Source organism: Neolamprologus brichardi, chromosome 9 (assembly GCF_056152115.1).
Source record: "Neolamprologus brichardi isolate AB-2024 chromosome 9, ASM5615211v1, whole genome shotgun sequence".
NCBI classification, from domain to species: domain Eukaryota; kingdom Metazoa; phylum Chordata; class Actinopteri; order Cichliformes; family Cichlidae; genus Neolamprologus; species Neolamprologus brichardi.
The window spans coordinates 38,619,030-38,641,921 of record NC_142112.1 but is presented as its reverse complement, the minus strand read 5'-3'; the positions used below and the strand labels follow the sequence as shown (position 1 = coordinate 38,641,921).

The 22,892-nt window shown below is 44.2% G+C and overlaps 1 protein-coding gene across 1 annotated transcript; it reads right to left on the bottom strand.

The window, feature by feature from the left end:
• Positions 1-2,214: 2,214 nt before the first annotated feature.
• On the bottom strand, positions 2,215-19,737 carry LOC102800135 (uncharacterized). The gene is made up of 4 exons (XM_087846609.1): positions 19,453-19,737; positions 12,497-12,600; positions 6,763-8,115; positions 2,215-6,311 (listed from the first exon to the last, which is right to left on the bottom strand). The coding sequence occupies exons 2-3, from the start codon at positions 12,512-12,514 to the stop codon at positions 6,781-6,783; spliced, it is 1,353 nt and encodes a 450-aa protein (XP_087702735.1). The 5' UTR covers positions 12,515-12,600; positions 19,453-19,737; the 3' UTR covers positions 2,215-6,311; positions 6,763-6,780.
• Between the last annotated feature and the right edge of the window lie 3,155 nt (positions 19,738-22,892).

Here is a 22,892-nt window from a genome sequence, read left to right as displayed (position 1 = left end):
GTCATGTGACTCGAGGCCACACCTCTGGTTGTCACTGCAGATCTTTGATGCTGAAACTAACAGAGCAATAACTGCGTTCTGATCTTCGCTGAGGTCAGCCTCGTGGCCTCGTGGCCTCGTGGCCTCAATAAATCAATTAATGACGTAAAATCGACGTGTAAAAAGTTAGAACACCGATTTTACACCAGTGGGCGGCTTTAAAACCTTGCTTTCTGCCTGGCAGAAAAAGCAGCGTTCAAAGACCAGTAAAAACGTCAATTTTTCCAGAGCTCAGTGCCAACTGTGACAGCTTTTAAAATGCCATTTTCTTAACATTATTCAGGGCCCTCCCCATGATTGTCTCATCCAATTACTTTCAACTGCTGTCACCCAATCAAAGAAGAAGAAGTTCAGACCACACGAATTAATCACAGATTCACCCTACTGCCAACTGATTACTTATGTTGATCTTTTCTGTACTGCAAGTAGAAGAAAACAATGACTAAAATAAAATATGCTCAAGTTTGTTTAGATGATAGGGTGCAGCTGTAGATCAGATCAGATTTCCTGTTATCACTTCAAATAGAAATGAGGCCGTAGAGGTTTGGTGCATGCAGAAAAACAGCTGCAGGAACAATGAAAAGACTTTTCTGCTCCAAATTTCTGCGAGCAAATGCTCAACTTCTCCCAGCATGCTGAGCTAATGATTAGTTGGTGATTTTCTCCAAACACTCTCACTCTTCTCTCAACGTGGTGACAATAAACTGTGAACAGACACCGAGGAGAGCAGCAGAAGACCTCATTAGCTCGGTGCTTACCTTTAGATGAGGGATGGGCCGCACTGCGCCGAGGCTTCGGATCATGTTTGGAGAAATCCAGGATATGGAAGCCTTCTTCTTGCTCTGCCCACAGAGAGTGAGAGAGTGATGTTGTCAACTTGGTGTGTAAAAATTGATAAATGCTATGAAACCGACAGCATGCCCTTATTGACCCTGTGCACGAGAAAATGCTAACTTCCTGGTTTGAGACCGGATGTGGGGTTGTACATTTCCGGTAGCTTTACTTTGCGGTCAATCGCTACTGCGAAAATATACTGCACAATCATGTCCAAAACTCGAAAACGGAAAGATCACGTTAAGTTACAAAGAGCAGAAGGTGGGAACACTCACCACTGTTGTGTCATAAAAAATCTAATGATCAATTTTGACGTTTAAAGAGTTTAGATCGATCAGTTGTTTACATCACTCAACACAAGCAGAACTGCAGCAGAAGACACATCGTCCACATTCAGAAGCTCATCTCTGTATAGTGACTGGTCTCATGATTTAAACAGGCAAATGTTCAGCATTCAAACTACAGGTGAACAATAGTCAAACCAGATGTTTCCTGTTATGTCGATATCAGCTAGTCAAGTACACACCTACACAGCATGTTAACAAACCGTGAGAAAAGCCACACAAAAATGAACGATTGCTGGTAACGGTTTCTATACATTAGTATTTACAAAGGGTATGTTGTGACTTACCTTCAAAATTACAGCGGTCCCTCGCTAATAACGCGGTTCACCTTTCACCTCGCTGTTTCGCAGGTTTTTTAGTGCAAGTTTGCAGGCTTATTTTTTTTACGTCACATTGTGTCCTGATCGCTGCAGACGATCTCCTCCGTGACGTCTCTCCTGTACAGTACAGAATCGCTGCATCGATCACTAGCAGTGTGACTCTGAAGTGCAGTGCTGTATGTCCACGATGTCCACGAAACGTTTTGCACCGTCAAAAAATAAAATTGGCTACTTGATTTCACCTATCGCTGGTTATTTTATATATTTTAAATATAACATTTGAATCTCTTTTCTCTTTTGCCCTGAGGTGCAGGGGAAAATATCGACAAGTCGATGAACATCATTTACAGATATATTGGGTAAATGCCCAAGACATCTATAGAAATGTAAATCGCCGCTTGATTCATTCATTTGCTTAACTTGTTTTGGACCGTAAACCAGGCGCGAATAGGACACCGGAAACAAAGCTCCCCACAGGAGTTTCCGCACCGGAAGTAGCATATGCTAACATGCACATAGTCAATTAGGGAGAGTTGAAGGTATATTGCTCACAGAACACAGTTTCAGATAGGAGAGCTTCCATGGCCTTGCGTGTGATAAAACCGTGTTCTGTTAAATTCTCCCAATTCTTTCATCTTTGGGCTGAAGGAAGGACAACACATAAATGCACAATCAACAATCATTTTATTCCATACAATTCTCATTATTCCATACAACACTTTTGAGCATAAACCACCCGGAGGGGAGATGAGCACGGGAGGGTCTCCGCCTGATCTCCAAGTGTCTGAGCGTTTCTCACATTCTTATAGCTTCAGCCCCCCTCCAAAGTCATAAAACCTAAACATCCACATTCTTTCTCTCTCTCAGTGAGCCTAAGTTATGACCTTGGCTTCCTGTGCAGTATGTTCTGTTCTTTTCTAATCAGACAAATAAGGCCATGACTCTCTGAAAACAATATTTCTTATAACGCAGCAGTAACATGCATCATAAAACAACATCATCCATTCACAATAAGTCAGCAGTCTAATGAAGTACAAATCAGTTTAATAAATGTAATAGTTATCACCTTCTTCTAAGTCATGAGAATAATGGAAACTAAAACTACATAATATTTTCACAATCTTTAATTAGGGGTATAATATGGCATAACATAATATAATAATCTCACACTACACAACAATAAAAAGAGACTTTATTGTGTTGGTTAAAGCTGATATCAGCATGAAAACAAAAGGGAAGGAGATAGGGAGGTGTATTCTCACCACTGGTGAGTATTTACGTCCAATAATTCGAGCCTCTGCTAAAAATGATCCTTCCACCCCGCTGAACATGGTGCTTTTTAATGCCCGATCACTGACTAATAAGTCGTTCATGCTTAACGATTTTATATCTTCTAAAAAAACTGGACTTCTTATTTCTGACTGAGACCTGGCAGCGGGACTTGGACTATTCGTCCCTCATTGAACTGTGCCCGAATGTCTATTCCTTCATCAGCCAGCCTCAGGGATCTGGTCGTGGGGGAGGTCTCGCTGCGGCATTTCAGGGCCGTTTCAACTGCCACTCAGTGAAAACTGGATATTTTCTGCCGGAAATAAGGATCCTTTTTATTGTGCTGTAGTGAATCGTCCAGCTGGCCCAAACAGCTTATTTTTGTTGGAGTTCAGCTACTTCCTGTCCTTTTTTTTTTTTTTACAGGACAAGTGTGTTTATTAACTTCCACATTCCACTTCTGGGCTTCTACAGCTTTCCGGCTGCTGCTTCCAGCTCAGCAGACATTTTCATGCTCCCAATTTTGTGGGAACAGTTTGGGGATTTTAACCTACATGTTGATCAACCTACATGTTGATGATGACTCCAACCTCTTTGCCAGAAGTTTTATCAACATTATGGTTTATTTTCATTTTACGCAGCATGTGTCAGGCCCCACACATAACAAAGGACACACACTGGATCTTGTTTTTACTTTGGGTTCGAATATTGATTTTATTTGTTCTGAGGACTCGTTGTTCTGAGTTGTTCAGAACTCGCTCTCTCTGTTTTTCTGCTGTCTCTCTCTCTCGCCGTCACTCCTAAAACTTCCTCTGTTTTTTTGTGGGTTTTTGTTTTTTGGGTCATAAGCAGAGAGTACTTACTAGAGATGGCACGATACCACTTTTTTTTATGTCCGATGCTGATATCATAAATTTGGATATCAGCGGATACAGATATAAATCCGATATAGTGTGTTTTTTAATCAATAAACTGTTTTTTAATATCTTGCTGCATTTTGTATAAGTTCAAACTCTAGTTTAAAAAAAAAAAAACTACTAAAGCTATTCTGTTATGCCTGTATGCAATAAATACACTGCACCCAAAATATTTCATAGTTCAGCAAAACTGATCAATCTAATAACCTTAAACCAGCTCCATCCTCCCTATTCTGGTATTTTAAGCAACCTAACTAATAGGATGGCAAACTCCCAGCAAAAATAATTTAAAAAAAAATAATAGGGAACCACCCTCCACCTCATGATGCTTAATCAACGTAATCAACTTTAATTTGATGCAGTGTGAAAAAAAATGTACAGAAATTAATTATTTTTCAACAATAGTTAAATAGATTCAACATCTTTCTTCTACAGAACTGCAGACTGCACAGATGGTTCCCAAAGGAAAAAGTACTATAGCTTACTAGGGTATATTAGACTTAATAGTTACTATATACAGTAATGGACTTCTATACATTTTACATCAGATTAAAACTTTGGGTGTAAGACTCAGATAATTATTTATTAAACGCGAGACATTTTAAATGAGAATAAGAAAGAAAAGTATGTCTTTGTGCCCCCTTTTCCCTGTTCATGCCCTATTGGCCCCCCTGGCTACACTTTGCTAGATCCGCCCCTGCACAGTTACCAGCCGTCAGCTAGAAAAGGATCCTGGTGTAGAAAGTAATATTAAATAAATTCTAACAACAGCTTATCAAGCTTAAACGTGCTGCTGTTGTTCAGCCGCTGGTTTCCTCTTTCTGGCGCGAAGTGGGCCAAAAACAAACAAGAGAGAAAAGCCGATCAGCTGATCATTAATCAGTTTCACGATTGAAGTAGCAGCAGGAGAGGGAGAGAGAGAGAGAGGCAGTTGCTCCATATATCGGTTGTTAAGCTTAACGCTGGAATGCTTTACAAACATTCAGAGATGAACTTACACACTCGCTTTACTTCTCTCTGGGATAGCTGAAATGACGGTTTGGTAGCGAGGCTCCAAATGCTCAATCAGACCGCTGACAGGTCTCCCACGCCACAGCTGCTCTATCACGTGACGCATACAGCTCCGATGTGCAACGGTTATGAGCCGAGTTATGCCGTGTTGCAAGTTTTGTGAGGTGCTTTTTAGATATTTAATGGATCGGATTACATTTTTTATTTCTCTCTCCGATATCCGATCCAGTACTTTAGGTCAGTATTTGACCGATACGTAATATTGGATCGGTCCATCTCTAGTACTTACTAGCGCTGTCCTTAGTCCGCTTGTTTGTTTTGCACAAAACCTTTCACAATAAAGCTCAAGATCCTGTTGAGACTTTTCAAAATAAACTGAATCCCGTGAAAGAGTATGAAGAGTGTTTACGGACGAGAAGCAGAAAGGAGCCATCGGGTGCTAAAAAATAAACCTTATACTGAAACGTTAGAACAGGCTTTTCCCCGCAGCACGCCGTGTAATAAATACTCACAAAGAAAATGGCAGCCATTACAACTTCTGTCTAAAAATGTATAATTTCATGCATCTGTTAAAACACTCGACTCCAGGTACATGACACCCAGCTGGAAACACGTCACGCAAGTCGAGCTGCCCGAGATTCACAGAATTTACCGAAAATGTTAAATTTTTGTGATTTATATCGTTGTCCGCACAAAAGATGTCTTATAATGGGATATGAGATTTTGGTCATATCGCACAGTCCTACCACTACTGTTTACCATTGTAAAAATATCCAAAGGAAAAAAACTAAAAGATAAACTTGATGTACATATCTATACTTGTAGTTTCCTAACTGTAACATTTAGGATTATTCACTGCAGCTCCAGAAAGCAGAGCTAGCTCATCAGATTCAAGTGTGACATCCTTTACAGGAGACTCCAGCTGAACTCTGTGGAGCCTGATCTCAAGGTTTTTAAGTCTGACCCTGAAACCAGAAGAGGATCTTTCTGTCTCTTCAGATCCATTGTGATCCATTGATTTCAGTCCAGCATGATCACGCTGATGTTTGCACAGAGTAGATAATGAAGTGAATGTTTCTGCACATTGGTAACAGTGAAACAGTTTATTTACAGAGTGGGATCGTTTGTGAGAAGAGTATGAGCTGAGATTCTTGAAGCTCTTGTCACACTGGTCACAGCTGAAGTTCTCTTCCATGTGTGTATCTTCATGAAGGTTACGAATATCTGACTGTGAGAAGCTTTGGTCACAGTGTCTGCACTTGTATGGTTTCTCTCCTGTGTGGACTCTTATGCTCTTTAAGATTAGCTGCACTGATGAAGGATGACCCACACTGGTCACAGACATGCTTTTTTACCCCACGGTGACAGAGTTCATGTTGTTTTAATGCACTTGATGTGGGGAAACCTCTCCCACATTCTTTGCAGTAGTTCATTTCGTCTCCAGTGTGTCTGCGTTAATGTATTTTTAGGCTCTTTACATGACTGAAAGTTTTTCCACAAAGGTCACAGCGAAACTCCTTCCCACCACCACAGTGACGACAGGGTTGAGAACGGGATCCATCTGTGTCGCTCTGCTTCTAAACAAAGACATAAAAGACAGTGAAGGTAAGGCAATTCCTTCAACATTTTTATCCTGAACGTCGCCTGAAATAAAGAGCAGCTCTGTCAACGTCCACATTTTACTTTTTACATTATAACACTCAGCTTACTGGGTTACAATAACTCTTAATTTGGAGGTAATCTACTTAATGGGAAGATTGGTGGTTTAAACCCCTGGATGCTCTACTCTGCATATCAAAAGATACTAACCCCAAGCTGCTCTCCGATGCATCCATTGGAGTGTGAATGTTAGAAATGAGAGAAGCTTTTAAAACTTTACGTTTTTCCAATATCAGGAAAGTTTCAGGAGATTTGTGTCAGCTGTTACTCAATATTCTGTATGTGAAGTTTTCATGTCTCATTTAAGCTTTGAAATTAAATTTCATTCACGTAATACTTCGAAATAATTGTAAAAAGAAAAATACATACCTCACAGTAACTGCACTTTTAGAGTTTCTTTCTGCTGTGAATCTTTTGATGTGATTTGAGGTAATGTGGAGATTTAAAAGTCTTCTCACACAGGTCACATTTATAAGGTCTCTCCTCAGTGTGGCTAAACATGTGCTGCTCTAAGTTTTTGTATGTCACACAAATTTTGCCACACTGATCACAGCAGCAAACATCAATTTTGGTGTGAAGGCGTAGGTGAATATTTCGATTGCCTGGCCAGCGGAAGGTTTTTCCACAAATGTGACAGCTGTACGCCTTGAATCCAGAGTGGGAAACTTGATGATTCTGTAGGCTGCTACTATGAGTAAAAGCTTCATCACACTGATCAGAGCTGTATGCTTTAACTCCACTGTGGACAAGTTGGTGTGCTTTTAAGTTTCCAGCCCGGGTAAAAGACTGTCCACACAAGTCACAGCTGTACGGTTTAACTCCACTGTGTATGAATTGGTGTCTTTTTAAGTTTCCAGCCCGGGTAAAAGACTTTCCACACAAGTCACAGCTGTACGCTTGAACTCCACTGTGGATGAGTTGGTGTTGTTTTAAGTTTCCAGGATGGGTAAAACACTGTCCACAAAAACCACAGCTGTATGGTTTAACTCCACTGTGTATGACTTGGTGTCTTTTTAAGTTTCCAACCCGGGTAAAAGACTGTCCACACAAGTCACAGCTGTACGGTTTAACTCCACTGTGTATGAGTTGGTGTCTTTTTAAGTGTGCAGCCTGGGTAAAAGACTTTCCACACAAACCACAGCTGTACGGTTTAACTCCGCTGTGTGTGAGTTGGTGTGCTTTTAAGCTTCCAGGATGGGTAAAAGACTGTCCACACAAACCACAGCTGTACGGTTTAACTCCACTGTGTATGAGTTGATGTGTTTTTAAGTGTCCAGCCAGGGTAAAAGACTGTCCACACAACTCACAGTTGTATGCTTTAACTCCATTGTGGAGAAGTTGGTGTCTTTTTAAGCTTCCAGCATGGGTAAAAGACCTTCCACACAAGTCACAGCTGTACGCTTTAACTCCACTGTGAACAGGTTTGTGTGATTTTAGGTGTTCAGCCAGGGTAAATGACTTTCCACACTCATCACAGCTGTATGCTTTAACTCCACTGTGGATGAGTTCGTGTCTTTTCAAGCTTCCAGCATAAGTAAAGTCCTTTCCACACTCATCACAGCTGTATGGTTTAACTTCACTGTGGATGAGTTGGTGTATTTTTAAGGTTCCAGCCTTAGTAAAATCCTTCCCACACTCATCACAGCTGTATTTTTTCTGTCCCTTTCTTCTGCGAGGTTTGTCGGCCTCCGGAGAGCGCTGACGTCTCGTTCCATTTTGGTCCTGGAGTGACAGAGATACAAACAGAGGCAGTGAGTGAAATGCAGTCGTGGAACACACTCAACCTTCAAACTTCCTCCATTAACACTAGTTTTAAACCAAAGGTTGAAGTAGTTCCTTTTCAGTCAATACACTTGGTAGAACACAGCTGCTCCTAGTTAGCTCCATTTACTGCCCCTGTTGGTGCGAAGGCTGAAAAGGGGGGGGGGGGGCGCTAATTTTGGGGGCAAGACGGCGGCAGCAGTATGCACGGTGACACGTCTGTTGACATTGCGTCAGTCAACTCTGCTAGCTTTGCTTTGGCTTTTACTAGCTTTATCCTTTTCTATGTTAGCCCAAAACGCCCTTGGTCTACGTGTGTACAATCACCAGCTACTTTTAGAAATCAAAGCATCGGCAGTTCCCAAAAGAGATCCTGGAACGACGCAGGGTCCTCTTCCCAATCTGACGTGGCTTCATCCAGAAGGGCTCCCACGCTGTCATCGCTGTGGACCGGCTCTATGTGGATGGACAGCTTTACCGTGACCCCGTCATCACTCCGTGGCTGTATTAAATTCACACCAAATAAGAATCTGCTACACCAGCAGTCCCCAACCCCCGGGCCTCGGACTGGTAATAAACTGGAATGAATCTTCTTTTTTTGGTACCTGTACTAGTTTTATTTTGTTGTATTTATCCGTGACATCTTAAAGGCCGGTCCGTGAAAAATATTGTCGGGCATAAACCGGTCCGTGGCGCAAAAAAGGTTGAAGACCGCTGCGCTACACCCTTTCCCTATTCACTCACTTCATCCTGACCAAACTGGTTTCATAAAAGGTAGGCACTCATCAACAAATACACGTAGATTACTTAATTTGATAGACTGTTCATACAGTAAAAACCTTGAAACTACAATATTTTCTTTAGATGCAGAAAAAGCATTTGACAAAGTTAACTGGAAATTTCTATTTGCAACTTTACACAAATTTGGTTTTGGAACCTCTTTCATTAACTGGTTAAAAATATTATACAATTCCCAACAGCTTGTGTCAAAACAAATGACCAAACATTCTCCAGCTTCTGTCTCCTGAGGGGCACCAGGCAGGGATGCCCACTCTCCCCTTCACTGTTTGCAATTTTTATTGAACCACTAGCAGCAGCAATTAGACAGAATTCAGTAATTAAGGGCATAAAATGCAAGAACGTGGAACATAAAATCAGCCTTTATGCAGATGATGTGTTACTTTTTCTCCAAAACTCACAAACTAATATCTCTGGGGTGATTGAATTGATAAACTCTTTTTGCAAGAATATCAGATTACTCAATTAACTGGTCAAAATCTACAGTCCTTCCGATTAATTGCTCCTTCCATAATTCTTCTTCTACAACACTGCAATCGGGAAATATAAAATATTTAGGTATTAATGTTTCTCCCAAGCTTGCAGATCTAACTAAATTAAACCATATCCCACTTTTAAAGAAAGTAGAAGGCGATCTGGCTAGATGTAAATGTCTACCCATATCACTCATGGGAAGGGTTACCGCTATAAAAATGATGGTCTTACCAAAAATAAATTATTTATTCTCAATGACCCAACTAAACCGCCACAAGATTGGTTCAGATCTCTAGATTCATATATGTTCAAATTCCTTTGGAAAAATAAACCACCACGTATAAGCTTAAAAACACTACAAAAGACCAAGGATAAAGGAGGATTAGAATTACCTAACTTTCAGCACTACTTCTTAGCCAACAGGCTTCAATTTATCTCAGGATGGCTAAAATATACTCTCTTAGATGAACCTTGGCTAGATGTAGAACATGCACTTTGCAATAATCTAGAGATTTCAGACCTACCATTTATCAGCTCAAACATCCAACAACATGAATGCTTCAAAAGCGTCAGCTCTACTCTGACAGCATGGTGGGAGTTTCTAAAATTCACGGAGTCTTCATTAATCCCATGCAAACGTACACCTATCTGGAACAACCCTGACATATTACAAAACAATAATATGATAAACTTTCCAGGTTGGAATGGTAAAGGAATCAAATATTTAGAACATATATTAGAAGGTAGAGAATTTATTCCATTTGACAGACTAGTTACACAATATGGGATCAACAAGAAAAGATTTTTAGAATATCAACAAATTAAATCCATAATGAAAAATAAATTTTAATCGGGTCAAGTTGAACTACAAACACCACCAAATGTGGTACAATTTCTTACTCTTAAAACCCCAAAATTACTTTCCAAAATATACAGAATGTTTTCTAAAACAGATGAATCAATATCACTTCCTATTGCAAAATGGGAAGCGGATTTATCAGTTAACTTAGACCAAAACTTCTGGTCTCAGATATGCTTAAAAGCCTTTCATTTAATTAGAAATCCCAGTCTTCATTTAATTCAATACAAAACACTACATAGAGTGCACTATACAGGTCATTGGATGTTCAAGATGGGCTTTACGTCTACCAACAACTGCTCACACTGCCAAACCAATTCACCGGACAATTATATCCACGTGCCCCTCCCTTCCTTCCCTCCCCATCTCCAGCTGCCTCCCTCTTCCCGCTCCACCACAATCACCCACACATGCAGGGCCTTGGGGTAAAGGTGTGTCACCAGGGTGCAGGGGAGGCATCCCCCCCTCTGTTCCCTTCTGGCTGCCGGTGCCTCAATTTCATCCCACAACTTAGATATCCACATTACTCACACTCTCATAACACATACATATAGGATCTTGGGGGTGGGCACGCTACACGGAATCCAAAAGACCATCAGGGTGTACAACCTCACCCCTGGCGTCGTTTCCCACCTCTCAATTTTAAATACATGTAGACATCGAGGGCTATCAGGAGGGGCTATGCGCTTACCTGCTGCTCTCTGGCAGGTAGCTCCATGCCCTCCTGGGTTTTAAATGCACCTTAGAACACACATACAGCAACACTACATATGAGCGGGCGGAGGGAGGTTTGGAGTCTCCACACACCCCCTGCGGCCTGTTGGAGCGGGGGGGCTGGGAGGAGGAGTTGGCCGTCCCACTGAGGTCTGGAATGTGGGGCCTCCCTGCTGCTGCGGAGTCAGGGCGGTCTGCTTCTCTCCACCCCAGGGGAAAGGGTAACACTACCTGGGTCTGGGTGCAGTTTCCCCCTCCAGGGGCAAGGGTACCTAGACGTGGGGCTTAGAGTACGCTTGGAGAGTGTGATTGTGTGTACAGTGTCTCTTTATGTCTGTCTCCACGTTGGGTGAGTGTTGAGTAATTGCATATGAGAGCATGAGGGTGGGAATGGACGTTTGTATCTGTGTGTGCCTGTATGTCTGTCAATATGTCAGGGTATCAGACGCCACCTCTCTAGGGACATCTCAGGCCCTCCAAGGTATGGAGGCCTGGCCCTCCAAGGTATGGAGGCCTGGCCCTCCAAGGTATGGAGGCCTGGCCCTCCAAGGTATGGAGGCCTGGCCCTCCAAGGTATGGAGGCCTGGCCCTCCAAGGTATGGAGGCCTGGCCCTCCAAGGTATGGAGGCCTATCTCCCCCCACCACTTCTCCTGCCAGTGGCAGACACCCTCAGACATCGGTGCATTGGTGGTTCTTTGTGTCTGGGGATGTGCGTCCGGGTACCCACCGGCTCACTCCTTGGTGGTTGCTTGTCGGGGCCTGGAGCCTGGGGCTCATTCGGGCCACTTTGTGGGTGAGGTGCCCTCGGCCTCTTGGCCTGGGGCTCGGTCACTCTGGCACAGCTGGCTGCCAGCGGAGCTCACGGGCACGTCACTGCAACAGGCTTCTGCTCCGCAGCTGCTGAGTGACCCCTTATCTGGGGCTCTCCCCAGCTCTTTCTGGAATAGTGGCACGGCTGCCCCTCTGTTGGTCTTCCTTGGTCTCTTATGTTCAGGGGGTCTCTTGATGTCTGGAGTTTTGATCTCCTTTATACCTGCTTCATGCCCTGGAGAACAGGGCTGTGGCTCCCCACACCCTCTAGCAGATCATCACATGAAGGAACCTTTTAAAAACAAGCGCATCCATGCTCACACACACAAACCACACCCTTTTTGGCTCATACCTCAAAGCACTACATTATTTAGTTATCCCTTCTGTGAAAGGACTGCTGGTACGTGTATGAGTGTGACCATTTGGACTTGAGTTTGTTTTTTAATTTAGATTTTATGTTATTTACTCCTATTTATTGTTGCGATTTATTACTGGCTTTTTAATCTTCTTTTTTTTTCTAATTGTATTGATTATTGATTATTGCACTGTATATGCTGGTGAGAAACGGTATATTGTTTCAGCCTGGGTAACACCATACAAAATGACAATAAACTTCTTCAATCTTGACAAACAAGCATCAGCTGATGAAGTGCACACAGTTTCAATAAAAGTGATAGGTTCTTCACCTTTTGTGTTGATGACATTTCTGTCCACTGTAGCAGCTGAGCTGAGTCCAAATGGTTGAAAATGTTCGTCTGGTGCTCCGTCGGACTCTCCTCCTCCTGCTGATCTGCTGGGACACAAAACAGATCTTTGTAACATCACAGTGAAACAAGAACGGGGAAGAACATGTGTCCCAGGATTAAATTTGAAGCCATCATATTTACATACAAAGTCTTGACTGATCAGGCACTATCCCATTAGAGCACTTTGCTCTCACACTACAGGCTTACTTGTGGTTCCTACAGTATTTAAAAGTAGAACGGGAGGCAGAGTCTTCAGCTTTCAGGCCCCTCTGGTGTGGAAACAGCTATCAGTTTGAATTTGGAAAACGGACACCCTCTGAAACAATGGTACTCATGGCCATTGATCAGTGGTGTTTGATCAATGGTTATAAGAATTTGCATATTAATGATCAAGGAACTGACCTCAGCCCATTGTTCATTCAGTGGGCTAGTTTTAGTTATTGTGCAAATGTACTGTTTATAGGGTTGGAGAAACCTGCAGTCAGCTGAGACTGAAGAAGTCACTTGGATGAGTGACTGTTAGAGTTAATTCTTTTGAAATTGTCATTTGTGCAAAGGTACATAACCATTGCTTGTATGTATGCTCATAAAATGTTTCTTCCATATTAGGTTGCATACATAAGAGGTAGGATGCTGTATCTTCGCTGTAATGGCAGCGCGTGAACAACGCGAGGCTCAGTGTCTCTCCAGAATCTGCTATTTAGCGGTTTTTTATCTACTTTTGACCGGATTATTCATCCAGAATTGCTGTGCGTTGCTGACCTACAGCAGACAAGAGCTTCTGGACATCTGGACTCATAACTCCAACAGTTTTATCGCCTATCTCCGACTCATCCCAGAGATCTCCAGAACACCGGAGGCTGCCCACTCTCCCCAGCCGGGCGGAAGTGCACGCAGACGGCGCCGAGATCGTAAACAAAGGTGAGGTAGGCGCGGAGGGCTACGGGCTAAGCTAAAGCTAACACCACACCGGCTGCCTTTACCCAGTATCTTCCTCGCCAATGTCCGTTCTCTGGCAAACAAAATGGATGAGATACGGCTCTCCATCACCAACAACAGACGGATTATGGACTCAAATGTCATGTTTTTCACCGAAACATGGTTGAACAACAGCTGCCCGGACAATGCTATCGAGTTAGCAGGACGCCACACACACCGAGCCGACAGGCTAGCAGATGACTCCGGCAAGACCGGAGGTGGAGGTTTGTGCATTTATATTAACAATGCTTGGTGCATGAACTAAACTACTACTGAGAGTCACTGCTCACCTAATGCAGAGTTTTTAATGGTCAAATGCAGACCTTATTATCTCCCCAGAGAACTCACTTCGATCATACTCACTGCAGTGTATATACCCCCCGACGCTAATGCTAGGTTGGCCATGAAAGAACTTTCTGCAGCCATTAACAAACACCAGAATAAACACCCCGAGGCTGCTTTTATTGTTGCTGGTGACTTCAACCACACCAACTTAAAGACAGTCCTCCCCAGATTCCACCAACATGTCTCCTGCCACACCAGAGGAGACAAGACTTTAGACCATGTGTATTCCAACCTGGCTGGAGCCTACAAAGCAACACCCCTCCCCCACATTGGACAATCGGACCATCTCTCCCTGTTCCTCACACCTCGGTATTCACCACTCATCCAACATGTGAAACCTGCTGTGAGGACAATTAAAGTGTGGCCAGAGAGGACAGACGCAGTGCTCCAGGACAGATTTAAAAACACAGACTGGAATATGTTCACCCACACAGACCTGGACCAGTACGCCTCATCTGTACTGGATTACATCTCCGAAACCACAGACAGTGTCACCACCCAGAAACGGATCACCATGTACCCCAACCAGAAGCCTTGGATGAACCGGGATGTTCGTCTCCTCCTGAAGGCCCGCAACACTGCCTTTAGGTCAGGAGATGCACACGCCTACAGTACAGCCAGGGCTAATCTAAAGAAGGGTATCAAAAAAGCCAAACACCACTACAAAAAGAAGGTAGAAGAACACTTCTCCAACTCCAACCCCCGACGCATGTGGCAAGGACTCCAGACCATTACAGACTACAGGACCACCAAACCCTCCCCCGCATCCTCTGATGTCTCCTTCCTCAATGAGCTCAACAACTTTTATGCTCGTTTTGAGCGAGGGAATCCAACAACCACAACCAAAACAGACATGACGCCAGACCACCAACCTCTGACTCTCTCCCCCACCGATGTAGGAGCGGTGCTGAGCAGGATCAATGTCCACAAGGCTGCAGGTCCTGATGGCATCCCCGGGCGTGTTCTCAGAGCGTGTTCTGGGGAGCTTGCAGGAGTGCTCACAGACATATTCAACCTGTCCTTGGCCCACGCTGTGGTACCGGCCTGCTTCAAATCCACCTCCATCGTCCCGATACCCAAAAACTCCAACCCATCTTGCCTCAATGACTACCGCCCAGTAGCACTCACCCCCATCATCACTAAGTGCTTAGAGCAGCTGGTCCTAGCACACTTCAAATCCTGTCTCCCCCCCACCCTGGACCCCCACCAATTCGCATACCGCCAGAACAGGAGCACAGAGGATGCAGTCTCCATCGCACTGCACTCTGTCCTCTCACACCTGGACAACAACAACACATACGCCAGAATGCTGTTTATAGACTTCAGTTCAGCATTCAATACAATCCACCCCTCACAACTCATCTGAAAACTGACAGACCTGGGCATCAGTTCCCTCATCTGCAAATGGTTACTGGACTTCCTGACCAACCGCCCCCAACATGTCCGGCTGGATAACCACTGCTCATCTACAATCACAATGAACACCGGTGTACCACAAGGCTGTGTGATGAGCCCTTTCCTCTACTCCCTCTTCACCCACGACTGCAGACCTGCTGATGGTTCCAACACCATCATTAAGTTTGCAGATGACACCACGGTGATTGGCCTCATCAGTGACAATGATGAGGCCGCCTACAGGGAGGAGGTGGATCGTCTGGCTGAGTGGTGCGACAGAAACAACCTGCTGCTTAACACAGAGAGCTCATCGTGGACTACAGGAGGAATGCTGACCCACATCCACCCATCCACATTAAGGGGACAGCTGTGGAGCGTGTGAGCAGCTTCAAGTTCCTGGGAGTCCACATCTCCGAGGATCTCATCTGGACGACCAACTGCTCCAAGCTGGTCAAGAAGGCTCACCAGCGCCTCTTCTTCTTGAGGACTCTGAGGAAGAACCACCTGTCCTCAGACATCCTGGTGAACTTCTATCGCTGTACAATCGAGAGCATCCTGACCAACTGTATAACAGTCTGGTACGGGAACTGCTCTGCCTCGGACCGGAAGGCGTTGCAGAGGGTCGTAAAAACTGCCCAGCGCATCGCCGGAGCACCACTTCCTGCCATAAAAGACATATACAGGAAGCGGTGTCTGAAAAGGGCTGGGAAAATCATCAAAGACCCCAGTCACCCATCACATAGACTCTTCACCCTCCTGCCCTCTAGGAGGCGCTACAGGAGCCTCCGGACTAAGACCACCAGGTACCGGAACAGCTTCTTCCCCACAGCTGTCAGACTCCTGAACTCTGCCTCCTGACATCTGACCCACGTTAAACTCATGGACTGGACATACACACACCCACAACCACCTACACACACACACAATGGACAACCGTACCCTCAAACACACAATAATAACATGGACTGAACCACCATTCACAATCACTAGCACTTTATATACCTCTGTAGAAATTATCCACATATCTCACTTATCTTAACTGCACTACTGTATAGTTCTGTGTAAATAATCATACGATAATTTTTGATCCTACAACTGTTTATAACTTGCATAGTTCACATTTCTGTATAACTGTATATCTCAGATTTCTGTATAGTTTTTTTTATTTTTCATATTTATACCCTGTTCATAGCCTGTACATAGCTTGTACTCACTACAGCCTGTACATACTTATAGTTATAGAATATTCATAACATACTTCATACCGTGTACATTATAACATACCATAATAGACCCATTTCTGTAACATACTTACATATCTATATTATTGCTAATATATACTGTCATATATCTATATCACTAAAGCACTTCTGGATGGATGCAAACTGCATTTCGTTGCCCTGTACCTGTGCATGTGCAATGACAATAAATTTGAATTCTATCCTATTCTATTCTATTCTATTCTATTCTAATTTTCCGTTAGGGTCTGATGGCAGTTTACCATTGGTGTCCAACACTTTAAAGGATTGATGGACTGGAGCACAAACGTCCTTAACACTTCTCAACATACCCTCTTAGACATCAGCTTGACACTTTGATACGTCAAAGGAAACTTAACCATATCTGAGTGCAGATGTTTACACCTGAACAACTTAAAATTTTCCTGGAATGCAATATGAACAAAGACAAGAAGAGAAAAAAAGAATATTTTCATCAATGGCCACTTCTCTTAACCAAGATATAAGTGATAATGTGATGATTATGTAGAGAGTCTTTTTTTTTTTTCCTCAGTCCTGGGGTTGTAACACTACAACCTCCTCAGTCCGTAATCAGAGAGTGTCTGACAATAACCAAAATGTCTTTGTATAGTCTTTGTGAATGTAAAACAAAACAAAAAAACAATCGCGATAGCTGGCCAGCAAAATAAAGAGAATGTATGGCATTGAGTGCGGACATGTGTGTAAGTACTTCGGTCCAAATACTCAAGGTCCGGAGGAATGGTTGGCAGCCGCCGATCCTTTAATGGCACCAGCGAGACAGCACAGCAGTAAGGCAGCAAAGAAGCGAGGCTTCTGGCAGGAGAACGAACAATAGTCTTTTTAAGGCTACTGCAGATGAAGATATTCCTCACTAGCTCACCCAAGCTTGGAGCCTGTCTCAATATGTGTACTTGCGTTCTCGTGTACTCGTGATACGTCATCAGTTGGAGACCAAGTACTGTTCCAATTCAAAGTACGCATCAAGCCGGGAACGCAAAAACGTCTCGGATGTGTTCTCGCTCCGCCTGTTTTATCGAGCATGCATCGGTGGCGACTTGTGTGGACTTGGTACAGCGAAATATCCCAGAATGCATTTCGTCCAAAACTCAAATGCGGCAATGGTGGACGAGCAGGGCTAAAAAGTTTTAAATATTACTCTTTCTGGGTCACAAAGTTATTTTCAAGTGAGATGTAGCTGTTTAAGCTTCAAATATCTGCTTAATTTATCAAGATATCATATATTTCCAAATGTCCTCGGACGTTTTCGGAGATGTCTGTGGCCCGCCAGCTCTCACCTGGAGAGCTATTCACGCCGTTGGAATCTGAAGCTCTACCGTCTGGCCGAGAGGGACATGCAGGACGTGCAGCAGGCGGTAATCAAAGTCTGTAGATCAGTCCTACCGAAGGCGCAAGATAAATTTCCCGACGTCATTGTCCCGTATCATGCAAATTCCTGAGGTCAGATGGCCCAGGACGTGAGTGGGCGTTAAGGCGTCTGGGGAGGGAACTCAAAACTGGATTATAGATGGCAGACAGTTGGTGTCGTAAACCACCGACTCTCCACCATTTGACCTTAGAACTGAAGAAGCTTCTCGGATGAGAGGTGAAACATCTTCAAGCAACTTAAATAAGTCCAGACGCTTTTCTTTGCAAGCTCCTTTGACTGCTGTGTGTAACGTGTCTCGCGGTTAGTATCATGGTTGCTAGGCAACCTGAAAAGCGCAACGAAGGCTAGACCGTCCCATTTCACAAGCCTCTCACTTCCGCACTTCTCGTACTTCTAGTACGCACCGTACGTAGTACGCGTAGTGCGTGTACTTCAAGCATGCAGACCCTGAGACAGGCCAACGGACTTGGCTACCAACGTCCGCTTAGCATTGCGGCTAATTGTTGAGCTCTCCAGCTTATCCCCGATTAGCACCTTAAAATTTATTACTTACTTTTAAGTTAATTACTTTATTATATACATGGAACATAACACATGGAACAGTCAACTGTCGTAAAGCAACCGCAAATCACTAGCAAAAAAAAAAAAAAAAAAAAAATTTAAATAATTGTAGAACATTTTATAACCGATCACCCAAAATAGATATATACATATATACTGAATATCACACAATATCAGATAACCAAATTAACACTGGGTTACATCTGCACAACAAAAGCAGGAGAACAATGGAGGCCTGTGAAAATCTCAGCAGGGTGTTAGTAGATGTTAGGTTCAGGGAATTTACTCAAATTTGTGCAGGGTTGGTAAATCTGGTAGTAGGGACTTGCACCAGCAAAAAAGGGTCAGTAATTCAAGTGTTAATTTTTTTTTTTTTAAAGAACAAATTCTCTCCATCAGTGAACACTCAGGGAAATTTTTACCCAGAATTTACTGACTGCAGCTTGAATGTTGACTCAAAATTATCTTAAATCACCCAGGAAAGATGCATTTGACAAATTAAAGACTAAAATTCTAATTATAGACCAAAAAAAGATCAAGGCTTACCGCCCTACCTACACACTGTCTGTAACACGTGGAAATGCGTGTCTGTAGATGTGAAATAAACGTGACTGACTGAATAGATGTTGAACAGCCGTGTTCTAGCAGCTGCAATTTAAACACAGTAAAAGAGACTCGGCAGCACGGACACACACACACACACACACACACACCTTGCTGTTATCACTTAAATGGAAATGAGGCCGTAGAAAAACAGCTGCAGGGACAATGAAAAGACTTTTCTGCTCCAACTTCTCCCAGCATGCTGAGCTAATGATTAGTTGGTGTTTTTCTCCAAACACTCTCTCACTCTTCTCTCAACGTGTTCACAATAAACTGTGAACAGACACCGAGGAGAGCAGCAGAAGACCTCATTCAGGAGCTAAACTCAACATGAACTGAACTCACAGTAAAGTTAGCTCGGTGCTTACCTTTAGATGAGCCCACAAACCGAGAGAAACTCCGTGATGAAGCCGGAACTCTTTCCAAACACAGGAAACAGATCAGGGAGCAGAGACCCACGTGGTTCACGCTGATCTCAGCTACGATCCAGGAGACAAGGGTGGGCAGATCGATGCAGATATCGATCAGGACGTTGGTAGTGGTATATGATCGATACTTTAGTTTCTGTCTCTCCTCTAAGTTCACTACTTTACTCCCGTTTCATGCAAAAGCAGCTCTCTCTGCTCGACTCCTGTCCTGCGCACACACTTTGCTCCGCCCCCTTCTTCCTGATTTGCTTTGATTCGTTACTGTGCGATCACGTGACTCAGATGCTCTGAGAAAACACATTCGGGCTGCAGACAGTGAGAAAGAGGAGCAGCATGTGGAGATATTGCACATCTGTAAATAAAAACAGTAATGCGTGTAGGAATACTGTGGCAACACCACCACCAACAGATACAAAGACATGACTGAGGAGGTAGGAGGTAAACAAACATGAGGACACTAATCACAGCACACAGAGACAGACTGGATGAGAAGGGGAAGAAACAAACAAACCAGAAAATAAGAATGATAAGAATCCCGTGCAGCGCTTTGTGACTGCCTGTCTATGAAAAGCGCTTAATAAATACACTTTACTTTTTATCAAGAACCCTGTGTCTGGGTACCCAAGGTTCTTGAATAGTTTATGGACATGTGTATATTTGGTGTTGCTGTCCCTTGTTTTTTCTTTGTTTTTCTTGTTTGTGGGTGTAGGTGTGTGCAGCTGGTCAAGCTTCATCGGGAGAACTACTTAGGAGTATGGTTGAGTTCTCTCCGATGCTGGATCGTTGCGTGAGACTTCCTGTCAGTTTCCCAGTTAGATGTCAGTTAGTGTGAGTTTGCCATAGTGTGAAGTATTTACGGCTGTGTTCTTCCTGCAGAAGTGTGGAGACGAGAGGGCAGCAAGCACGGGTGCATGGAAACTAGAAAACAGAGTTTCAGAGCACAGACAATGAGAGCGAACACAGCACAGGAGTGTGGGACGCACAGGAATTTATTGTGGTTCATATTTGCAACACTGTAAATAAAGACACTGCTTCATCTGAAGAGTCCTGCATTTTGGGTCCTCCTTCTCCACATCCCCACGGTCTGTCAACACAAACTGTGACACTTTCTTACTATTCTAGATGACAGACCTTGCCGACCGTACATACAATACACAAACATCACACTGGGAAGACAGGTCAGGCTAGGTAGCAAGGGGGAAAAAACATTGAAATGTGTAACACAGAAGGATAATCTGGAATGCACAGACATCATTAGACCATAAAACAATAAAACAAAATTAAGCAACATGGGAGAATATTCCAGTGTGTACAGCTGGATCTGGGACTGCTGCAATCTTCGATCGCGCCTCCAGCGGCTCCGCTGTCCACATCAGATGGGAGGTAAGCATGGGAGGAAGCGTTGGATTTGGGGGAGGGAGGGTGATAGTACGTATCAGTATCAGTGTACATGTTTTCTGCGTGTGTCTGTGTGTATCCCATGTTTAGCTCACAGAAAGTGTCACCACACCCGGTTGAGCAAAGGTCAACAGTCTCCAGTGGACCCAGGTGGCCTTGAAGGAGGGACAAAGAGTTCTGTCAACCATCCTGTTATCATGGAGAATTTTTGTTGTTCCAGTCAGCTTCGACTTTGGCAGGCCTTCAGCTGGTGGCAGTGGGATAGCCGCATGAGTGAAGATGGTGAATGTTTGGGTTGAGTGCAAACAACTGCATCCAATTTTTACAGTTGGTCTAATTTTTATCACTGGTCACCAATTCTCTCAATTCTCTTAATTCCTATTCTTCTTCTCAAAGATGTTATCTATGGCTCATGGCTCTGCAATATATCTATATTGCAGAGCCATGAGCTTCTCCAAGACCTTATCCATATTTTGTTTAATAACACAGTCGTACTCGCAGCCCTGCCCATCGTCTATCATGTCGGCCATCCTTATGGGATTTTGAACAGCTGTAGCCGCCTCTTGTTCTTCGATAAGCCAGGTCCGAGACAGCTCCAATCAGCCAGAACACTCTTATCGTGGTTCCAAATTGGTAGATGTCGTTCAATGTCCATCGAGAGTGTAGCCAGACACACAACGCAACCGACCATCGAGTATCCGGTAGCAAACATTGTCTGCGGGACAATTGGAAGGTGTCAATTTTGTTACGGGACCAGTCGATCAAATCCATAATTCTTTAGATTTTAGAGAACATGACTGAGAGACTCTTTGAAGGCTAGAGTTAGATGAGACTAGACAAAGACATAGAAGCAGCAGCAGGGAAGATAAGGAAGGGAGAGGGTTAAAGATGCGTCCACCTCCTCCGAGAGCCAAAGAAATCTTATTTTACTGTCCCTCCTTCCCCTCTGTTTTATTTCTCCCTTTCTGTATTGTTGTCTGTCCAACTTGTAATAACTTAAAATACAATTTTGATTTGAAAATGAAATTAAAAAAAAGTTAAAAAATAAATAAACAATGATAATATAGATCAATCAAGTTGAACAATATGGCATTGGCATATTTTCTCCACTTGAAAAAATAAATCCGTTGGGCATCTTTCCTGGCCCTAGGGAGGGGCATCCTCCCCTCCCTTCTTTTCCTCCCCATCCCCGGCTACCTCCCTCTTCCCGCTGCACCACAGCCACACACACACATATATATAGGGCCTTGAGGGTGGGCACGTTAACGGCGTCCAGTGGACGGTCTGTGTATTCAAACCTACCTCTGGCGCCGGTGCCCACCTCTCAATTTTAAATCCATGTAGACATTGAGGGTTCCCGTGAGGGGCCGGGTATGTACCAGCCCACTCCTGGTGGCTACTTGGCGGGGCCTGGCGCCTGTTGCTCGGTCAGGCCTCTTCCGGGGTGCGGGGGGCCCTCGGGCCTCCGGCCTCTGGGCCTGCAGCTCGGTTCACTCTGGCACAGCTGGCTGCCGGCAGAACCGGCGGGCACGCCGGTGCAGCCCCCTCTAGCTTCTGCCCGGTGGCTACTGGGTGACCCCTCGTCTGAGGATCCTCAGCCCTTCCCATGAAGGTGGCACGGATGCCCCTCCGGTGGTCCTCCTTGGGCTCTTGCACTCTGGGGCCTCTGGATGTCTGGGGCCTGGATCTCCTCCATGCCTGCTTCATGCCCTGGGGGCGGGGCTATGGCTCTCGACATCCTCTTGCAGACCATTACATGGGGAAACCATTTGAATACAAGCGCGCCGATCCACACAGGTGTGCACACGGGTGTTCACTGTTCCATCCATCCATCCATCTTCAACCGCTTTGTCCGGGGCCGGGTCGCGGGGGCAGCAGCCTAAGCAAAGAGGCCCAGACCTCCCTCTCCCCAGCCACCTCCTCCAGCTCATCCGGGGGAACACCAAGGCGTTCCCAGGCCAGCCGAGAGATATAATCTCTCC